Source organism: Sardina pilchardus, chromosome 3 (assembly GCF_963854185.1).
Source record: "Sardina pilchardus chromosome 3, fSarPil1.1, whole genome shotgun sequence".
NCBI classification, from domain to species: Eukaryota; Metazoa; Chordata; class Actinopteri; order Clupeiformes; family Clupeidae; genus Sardina; species Sardina pilchardus.
The window spans coordinates 36,622,762-36,632,761 of NC_084996.1; the positions used below are offsets into that span (position 1 = coordinate 36,622,762).

Consider the following 10,000-nt stretch of genomic DNA (forward strand, 5'->3'; position numbering starts at 1 on the left):
TGTAACGTAATAATAATACAAAAGATCCGTGGCTCTCCCTCTGCCTCTCTAAGAGCTGACGACCCGCCGTGTGTGGGCAGTCGTTACAGTAATGCCCCGTCCACCTTAAGGACAGCCAGCCGGCGCTCAGGTTCGTGAGAGCGCTGAGTCGGGTCTTCTGAGCGTGCTCAGAAGGGGCCCCGGCGGAGGCCTTCATGGTGTGTCTGTCTCATTAAAGATGGCCGACTCTGAGAGGTGAGGGAGCGATGGATGCCATGCCACGCTGGCGGCGCTCCCCAGGGCCCGTGCGCCAAGGAGACGCCACTCCTTCGACGGAGCGTCTGAGTCGCTCCTGAGTGGTGCGTCCGTCAATCAATCAATCAATCAATCAATCAATCAATCAATCAATCAATCAATCAATCAGCCGGAGCACTGCAGTAAAGGACACAGCTTACTGAAGCTTGGCACCCTTCAGCAACAGCCTAAGATGATCAAGAAAGCTCCCACTCTATTACCTAGAGCCCCATGCCCAACACCAACCCAATGACCTCATTTTCCTAACCCCTCAAGAACAGCCTCAGACGCCGCGCTCCCATTCTATTCGCCCCCAGTCCTACAGTGTACTGCGGCCCCCATAATGGGCTCTGTGCTTTGGGATGTGATCGTTAATTGTTTCCTTCCAGCTCACCTCCCTTCCCTGAGGGCACGCTTGAGCATATAGTCACACGCTGCGGAAGTGACATTGATGATGAACTCAGAGGGACTATATATCCAACCAGGAGGAGAGCGTCCACGGCCATCAGTGTTAGCGTGTACTCAGAGATAGAGCATGCATGTGAGTGTGTGTGTGTGTGTGTGTGTGTGTGTGTGTGTGTGTGTGTGTGTGTGTGTGTGTGTGTGTGTGTGTGTGAATGTGTGTGTGTGTGTGTGTGTGTGTGTGTGTGTGTGTGTGTGTGTGTGTGTGTGTGTGTGTGTGGTGTGTGTGTGTGTGTGTGTGTGTGTGAGTGTCTGTGAGTGTGTGTGTGTGTGTGTGTGTGTGTGTGTGTGTGTGTGTGTGTGTGTGTGCGTGCCTGCGTGCATGCGTGTGAGTGTGTGTGAATGCATGTGCATGCATTTGCATGTGTGTGTCAATTGTAGGTCCTCGACCAAAAATGTGCATACATTACAGATATACATTATAGATACATTATAGATGATATAGAATGTCATTTCAGGGACAATGTATTTGCTTGAGAGGATGTATGTACAAACATATACTATGTACTGTATTCTGTGTTGATCATGTTTGAATTTGCATGTGCATGAGTGAGTGTGAATGTGTGAGTGCATGTGTACAGTACATGTGTGTGTTCATGGGTTGGGTCAAGGGGCAGTTGGTGGTTGACTGGCAGATGTCGTGCCACCACTTTGTGTTGAGTGGGAGGTCAGCACAGGGGCAGGGCCGCACGACGATTGAGAGGATGGAACAGCTTGAAATATTAATCACCCTTTCACCCCATTCCCCAGCTACACCCCCCCCCCCGACACACACACGCACATACACACACACAACACACACACATACATACATACATACACACACACAGACACACAGACACACACACACACACACACATCCACTAGCTCAGCATCCCTTCTTCATCCCCCAGAGAGGAAACGTAAGAGAGAGAACAAGAGAGAGCGAGAGAGAAAGAGAAGACGGGGGATGGGGGGGTGGGGCGGTGAAGGGGGGAGGGAGAGGAGAAATGCTGATGAGAGAGGCGAGGGATGTCTACCTCTTAGAGCCTTGTGGAGGGCTATTCTGGCCCTGACTGAAAGGGCTCTCCCCTAGTCCCACTCATAGCTCTCTGCCCCTCCCCCCACACACACACATACACACCTACACACACACACACACCCTGTAAGTCACAGCCATGCACACTCTCAATCTCCTTCCACTCACTAGAGAGGAGGAAAGCACTTCAATCGCTCCGTTGCACTTTTTCTTTTTTTATAAAACTTCAACTTGACCGTCTCATCCATCACCCATAATTGACAGCCCCCGAGACCAGTTGTGACTTTTCCTGTTTCTTTTCCCGTCATTGTTGTGTTTTGGGGGGGGGGGGCATTTTCCTTGAGATTAGGAGGATTTATTGAGGCTCGGCGCATTCCCCCCCTCGGGCGCACTAATGAGCTCTCCCATCAGGACTGTGGCGGCTCTGTCCACCAGCGTGCGGCCCCCGCGCTGCACCTTTTAATGGCTTCCTCCATGGTAGCAGCATGCTTTTTTCACTAGTACTAATTAGCACCCATTAAACACTGCACTTGCATCAAATTTTAAGCAGCCCTTGGGAAGTCTCTGGTGGGAGGAGGGAGGGGGGGTAGGGGGCGTTGGGGGTGACCTGGCATCAATCGCACCACACCTGCTAATGAGCCAATCACAAGGGCCCCTGAGGTGCTTGGTGGGCGGATCCCTTTGACGTGAGCCAATCGCACGCTGTGTGGTAAAGGTCCCGGCGCCTATAATTCCACATGAGTGGGGGGCCCTACGGTTCTAAGTAAACAACGTTGTCAATGGAAAGCCCCACCACGACAACAGGCAAGAGGAAGAAAGTCCTCCCAAGTCCTCATTTTCCGCTAAATAGCACCAGACATTCACAATCCCTGTAATAGAGACCCCAACGCATAAATAATAATTAAGGCCCCGGGCTGGCATTACAGCGAAAGCATTACAGCATTTTTGATTTAGCGAAAGTAAGTGAATGACTGAGTAAGTATGTGTGTGTGTGTGTGTGTGTGTGTGTGTTGTGTGTGGCCTCTCACCACAATCCATCAGTGAAAGCAATTCCAGTCCATCTACTCAGGCCACACTAGGGCCAGCTGGGTGCAGTCTGAAATGAGATGGTGTCTAATCTCTGGCACTGCACCTTACTCACACTGGCACCCTCTAGGAACTCCACAACACAACACAACACAACAGAAAAGAACAGAACAGAACAGAGAAGAAAAAGAGAAGAAAAGAGACAGACAGAAATGAAAAGAAAAGTAATGAAAAGAGTGGAATCCCCTCCAGGGCTCATTAGTCTCCATCTGCTATTTGTCAGCTACAAATCTCATCGTTTCCCAAAGCCCTCCTTTTCTTGTGTTTACGAGAGAGGGGAATACAACGCGCTCTGAGAGCCATGTTTTGTTTTAGTCTTCCTTTCCCTGTGACTCTCTCCATCTTTTTCATCTTCAAAATGCCAATAACTGCAATTCTACATCACAGGTACAAGGTGTGTGCATGGCTGATAGACAGGAAATCATCTGTGCCTGAAATTCTCAAATACATTCAAAGACAATATAGAGAATAGCCTTTCTTGACATCGTATATGGCATCATGCCTGAACTCTATCAGGCCTGTGTGTGTGTGTGTGTGTGTGTGTGTGTGTGTGTGTGTGTGATGTTCAGTACAGTAAACCCCAAACAGTGACACAAATCCTCCCCTTGTGCCCCATCTCATCCTGACAGTCTAAAGCAATGCAGCCCACAGAGTTAGAGATGGCAGCACTAGACCTGCAGTCTCTCCTGATCGCCACAAATCTCTCACAGCTCAACCTCCCACCGAGCAGTCAGCGCTACAGAACTACACGGAGAAAACTTCTGCACTGCCAAAACATACTGAGGCTGCACCGCACTACAACCTAACCTCCTCTCTCCCTCTCTCTGTCTCTTTTCTTTCTCCCTGTCTTTCTCTCCCCTCTCTCTCTTTCTCTCTCTCTCTCTCATTCTCACGCTTGGATTTTGCGCCTCTCTCTTGTTCTCAACCCCCCCCCCCCCCCCCCCCCTGACCCCCCCTTTAAGTGAGTGGCATAGTGGCATGTACTCTGGAGGCCCTTTAGAGGGAGTCTATCCTTAGACTGGGGGCTGCTGCTGCTGCTGCTGCTGGTGCTGGTGCTGCTGGTGGTGCTGTTGTGGTCCTCCGGCTCTCTCCCCCACCCCGCATTCTTCCCCCCCCCCCCCTCTCAGACAGAAGAGAGGGATGGTGTGTCTCTGTGGAGAAGGGATGGGGTTTGTGGTGTGTGTGTGTCTGTGGTGGGGGTGTCCTGTCACGGCGCCGAGAGCTGAGGTGTGTACAGAAGCGCAGAGCTATGAGTCATCGAAGTGCCGGCGCAGCAGCGGGTGCCGGAGGAAGAGTGTGGTGAGTGCCGAGACAGAGTGAGGGTGCCAGTGTGTGTGTGTGTGTGTGTGTGTGTGTGTGTGCGTGTGCGTGCGCGCGCGTGTGTGCGCAAGCCTGCATGTGTGTGCTTGTGTGTGTGTGTGTGTGTGTGTGTGTGTGTGAGTGTGTGTGTGTGTGTGTGTGTGCGCAAGCCTGCATGTGTGTGCTTGTGTGTGTGTGTGTCTGTGTGTGTGTGTGTGTGTATGAGTGTGTGTTTGCTGCTGTCGTTGCTGCCGGGAGCTTATATGCAGCACGTCGAGCACTGACACAGACAGTGTAGACACTAAGCTCTCCCCAGCGCCCAACAAAAAGCACTGAATTTGTCAATGAAAGAGACTCTGGTGTATCAAAAGAGACAAGTGGGGGTGGCATTGTGTGTGTATGTGTGTGTGTGTGTGTGTGTGTGTGTGTGTGTGTGTGTGTGTGTGTGTGTGTGTGTGTGTGTGTGTGTGTGTGTTTGTGTGTGTGTGTGTGTGTGTGTATGTGTGTGTGTGTGTGTTAAAGAGAAAGTGTGCGAGTCAGCACCTGGTATATGAGTGGAAGGGTGCAAAAGAAAAAGAGAGGCAGACAGATAAAAAGAGTGAGAGTGGGAATAAAAAAGGTGTGTGCATGTGTGAGTGTGTTAGTGAGCGGAGGAAGGAGAGATAGAGAGTGTGATGGGGAGAGAGAGAGAGACAGATAGAGAGAGAAAGAGAGAGAGAGAGAGAGAGAGAGAGGGAGAGAGAGAGAGGTGCTGCTGAAGAGAGGGGGCCTCACCACAATAACCACCGCTTTAAATTCTTGCACCTCCTTCCCATTTTGTTTTTCTCTTTTGAAGCGTTCTGTCTCTTATAAAGGTTGGGCTGCAGCTCTCACCCCTTCCCATAATGCACTTCTTCCGAGGCTTTTGTTGTCGCAGTACTTAACCTTTTTCATTTATGGTTTATTTTTCTACAGTGGGGCTCCCTCTCAGTCTCTCAATCTCTCTCTCTCTCTTCCTCTCTCTCTATCCCCCTCTCTTCTCTCTTTCATTCAGGTTTAGAGGGTACTTTAAAAATGTTCTAAGAGGGTCGGAAAAAAAAAACGTACAGTGATGACGTAATTCAGAGGGCAGGGAGAAAACACGCTATTTTTTGCTTCTTTTTTTCCAGGACCAACACCAGAATTTGGGGAGCACTGTTTTGTAAACACAGTTTCATAACTGCACTAAAGTTTGTGTGAATGTGAGTGTGTGTATGTGAGTTCCCTCCCCTCTCTGTCACACTGCAACGTCCCTCCGAGCTCTAAAGCAAATACGGGGCTTGGATGTAAACGGAGTAAACGGTCTGATGGTGCTGGCTGATGTGAGCGAGAGATAACCCCGCGCTGGGTCCTCCTCTCGCACGGCCCACCGGACCCGGCGGTCAGCGCCCCTGACAGCTGCTGGGGAGCGTCTGAGTGGCCCTCAGCTCCCCCACGCTCTGCTTTTGCAAACAGGAACATTCTCTTTCCACCGTGAACAGGTCAGCTGTTTATGTGTGTATGTGTGTGTGTGTGTGTGTGTGTGTGTGGGGTATGAGGTGCACTGGGATGATCCATTAGTGCCGAGGCCAGGCTGGTTAATGGAAGAGAGAGATGATGATGACGATGATGATGATGATGATGCTGATGGCATAGCGACCCACACAAACAAGGCACGGTGGGCTGAGTGCAAGGAGCTGATTGACCTCTGACCTTGTTCCATCAGTGTGTATACACATATAGGAACATCAATCTCTCAGGTCGGTGAACAGGTCAGCCAAACTGACCTCTTGCTGGCGGGGGGATGGCCTCCCCCTAATCATCCATCCCTCAGTCTTTCCCTGCACTGTTTTTGCCATATATGTCAGTGGTCGCTCCATGTATTCGCTCTTGTATATGTTGAGACAGCGTCACTGTGTGTGTGTGTGTGTGTGTGTGTGTGTGTGTATACATGTACAGTATGTCATCTCCCAACATTCCAGAGGCCCTCAAAGTGGTTTACATCTTGTGCACTGCCCTTATTCTTTTTTACTGTTTTGTTATGTTATTGTTGAGTGCTGTACTTGAGTGCAAAGATTAACTGGAGTCAACTTCCTTGTTTGTTACGCAAACCTGGCCAATAAAGCTGATTCTGATTCTGATTCTGACATGACATGCTCTGTCGTCTCATCCATAACTGTGTACTATCAAGACATGAGTAGGCCTTCTCTCTCTCTCTCTCTCTCTCTCTCTCTCACACGCACACACACACACACACACACACACACACACACACACACACACACACACACACACACACACACACACAAACAGTCAAACACCCCTACAGCAACAGTCCTCATGTTCCCACCTGTTTCCAAGGTCTTAGGACAATACCACCTCATTGGCTTGTTTATAATACATCTGAAATGTATGACTGTCATGGACAGCTGGACAAATTCATGGACAAACTGATCTTAGACTCATGATGGACTTGCTGTTGCATAGAGCAGCATAACTAAAGAAACAACCTGTCTACACAACTAACAAGGAGAACTGGGGAGAGAGAGAGAGCACGAGAGAGAGAGAGCACAAGAGAGAGAGAAAGAGAAAGAGCATGAGAGAGAGAGAGAGAAAGAGCATGAGAGAGAGAGAGAGAGAGAGAGAGAGCACATGTGTGAAAGTGGTTTATCCGTTTTCTTCGGTCCACCAGTCCAACTCACCTATCTGCTCGGGCGCGTGCGTCTGCATCTGCGTCTGGGAGAGTGACTGCGTGGGCCCCTGCCCCGGGCTCTGCGCCTGCGCCTGGGCCTGCTGCGCCTGCTGGGCCGCCTGCTGCTCCTGGAGGCTCTGGCTGTCCACGGAGATGCCGCTGTCGCTGTGCAGCTTCTCGCCCTCGGGCGACGGCGTCTGGTTGGCCGTGGCGGCGCGGTTGTTGGCCGCCTGCTTGTTCTGCTTGCAGCTGTTCCACCTGCGGGGATCGCGCGGTCCCGGAGAGGGAACGGAGAACACTGCGTCAGAGTGGGATCTAAGATGGAATATTACGGCCCCGCACACTCCCTGGATGAGTCACCGGATGGAAGTATATGTGTGACGCAAGTGTTTCAGTGCCTCGCAGACTTTAATGTCCTCTGACTGCTGGCTAGATTGTTCCAGTGGGAGGCTTATCCAGTGGCAGGGGTAGCTGTTATCAATAGCCTGCTGTCGTGCTAAGAATAGCGCAGGAAATAAAGACGTTGTGTCTGTGATGGTGGGACATATTATTTAAAACGTATTTTAGTTCATTCAGAGAGTGTGTGTGTGTGTGTGTGTGTGTGTGTGTGTGTGTGTGTGTGTGTGTGTGTGTGTGTGTGTGTGTATGTGTGTGTGTGCATGTGTGTGGCTGGGTTGGTGGGAGGGGAGTGTAAGTGGGTCAATGTCATGCCCTCTGACAGCAGACCTGAATATTTCACCATGTCTCACTGTGCCCCTCCTCCTCCTCCTCCTCCTCCTCCTCCCTCACCTCCTCCTCTCTTTATCTCTTTGTCTCACTCTTCAGTGGACAGCCTCTCTCTCTCTCTCTTCATTCTGTCTTTTATTCTATTCTATTGTCATGCATGTACATACACATCCCAACTCACACGCATTCTACTAGCTTCTCACATATACTTATAAATCAACAGACGCTGTCATGGATCTACATACACAATTTACCTTTCGCCTACATACAGATATGATATGATAAACACATACACTATATTGCCAAAAGTATTGGGTCACTTGTCTTGACTTGCATATGAACTTAAGTGGCATCCCATTCCCAATCCATAGGGTTTAATATGACGTTGGTCCATCCTTTGCAGCTGCAATGGGATTTTTTGACCATTCTGCCAGAAGTAAATTTGTCAGGCCACACACTGATGTTGGACGAGGAGACTGGCTCTAAGTTTCCGCTCTCATTCATCCCAAAGGTGTTCTGTTGGGTTGAGGTCAGGACTCTGTGTAGGCCAGTCAAGTTCATCCACGCCAAACTCTGTCATCCATGTCTTTGTAGACCTTGCTTAGTGCAATGGTGCACAGTCATGTTGCAACAGGAAGTGCCCATCCCCAAACTGAGAGCATGAATTGTCCAAAAAGTCTTGGTTAATTCTGAATCATTCTCGAGTTCTTTTCACTGGAACTAAGGGGCCAAGCCCAGCTTTGGAAGAATGGTTGAAAATTCCCATGAACACACTACTAAACCTTGTGGAAAGCCTTCCCAGAACCGTTGAAGCTGTTACAGCTCCAAAGAGTGGACCAACGTCATATTAAACCCTATTGATTAAGAATGGGATGTCACTTAAGTTTGTATGCAAGTCGAGGCAGGTGACCCAATACTTTTGGCAATTTAGTGTATGTACATACTGTATATGATAAACACACCGAATGGCATATATGCTAATATGCCCAGTGCCCCTCCGCCTGCTCCACCCGTCTCACCTCTTGAAGATGATGTAGGCCAGCAGGCCCACCACCACGGCGGCCAGGATGGAGCAGTAGATGGGGATGAGGTTCTCGTTGAAGCCGTGGCCGATGTAGCGCGGCGAGCTGGGGTTGGCCGTGGTGGACTCGCCCCCGGGGGTGGGGCTCAGCGAGTCGTCGGGCAGCGACGGGTTGGCATCCGAGGGGAAGAGGTAAGACAGGGTGGTGGAGTAGGTGGGGGCGTTGGGGTCTGTGGGATGAGAGAGAGAGAGAGAGAGAGAGGGAAAGGAATATCGTTAAGACTTTTGTGTGGTTTTAGACCTCCTTTTGGCACTCATTTTATGCCTTTCTTCTCCACCTCCTCCTCTTACAGGGCAGACTGGCAGAACAGGTTGAAGGGTTGACCAAGAGCCTCCCCAGAAATGTGCACTGATCGACCGAACTAATCTCTGGATAAACTGATCTTAGGCTCAGACCTTCCTGCTGGATAGAAATACGTAACTAAAAAACAAGGATGTTGCAGACCTTTGAGATAGATCTACTGTAGGTGCCTGTCTAGATGTCACACCAAACAAGCACAGCTTCATGGGAGAGTGCGTTTGGTGCGAGAGCAGTGATCTCACAAGCTCACGAGAGAAAAGCAGACAAATAGCGGAATGTCCCGCTAACCTGCAGTTATGCTTGAGAGATGAGGAGATGAGTTGACTAAGAGCCTCTCCAGACCATCACCCCCCAGAGGGCAGTCGTCAGCAGAATCCCACTCCTCTCTCTCTCTCAAACCCCTCCCTCACCATCCAGACGCTCTACAGCCTCTTTTCCCCTCTTTTCTCCCCCTCTCCCCCCGGGTCGGTATTGATTCGGTGCATTATTTATGCAGGGATACCCCCTCTCCCCTCTTTCCCCCCCAGTGGACGCCACTTTGCACTTCCAGGGCCCCACTCCAGCTCTCGTGTTGGATCTTCAGGAAGGGCTCTCAAGCTCCTTATAGGACTATGGTGGTGAACGGTGGGTGGGTGGGTGGGTGAGGGGGGGTCTGCTATGTTGGTTTCCATTGGAGATGACAGGGCTTACATTGTTCCCGTGGGAAAAGCAGTGTGTGACTGATGTTTACATTTGTAAAGATCATGTACTGTAATTCCGAGCAGCAACTCATGGGGAAAATTGTTTCCTTGCAAAACTGTAAGATGATCTATCTGAATTTGACTAAGAGGTCTGATGTGACCACAGAATGTTAATGAATAGCACTCTCTGATTCTGATAGCACCTTACAGAGCTCCAATGCAGAACATGTTTATGGCATGCTACTACTGTATTTGCCCATATTAGGCCCCCAAACAGATGCACTTCTCCTATCGCCCCATCTGCAGAAGCACACTCAACACGACTGCCATTTAAAACCAGACCAGATCGACCCAACCTGTCAGCTACCGCCACTCTATCAGCCAA

General features: G+C 50.1%; 1 protein-coding gene across 1 annotated transcript in view; it reads right to left on the bottom strand.

Moving 5' to 3' along the window:
• ngfra (nerve growth factor receptor a (TNFR superfamily, member 16)) overlaps nt 1-10,000 on the bottom strand; it is a 37,230-nt gene that overhangs the window by 4,652 nt on the left and 22,578 nt on the right. The window contains exons 4-5 of the mRNA XM_062533114.1: nt 8,573-8,804; nt 6,838-7,085 (exon numbers count right to left, since the gene is read on the bottom strand). Coding sequence (XP_062389098.1) covers nt 6,838-7,085; nt 8,573-8,804 — 480 coding nt within the window. The remainder of the gene's footprint in view (nt 1-6,837; nt 7,086-8,572; nt 8,805-10,000) is intronic.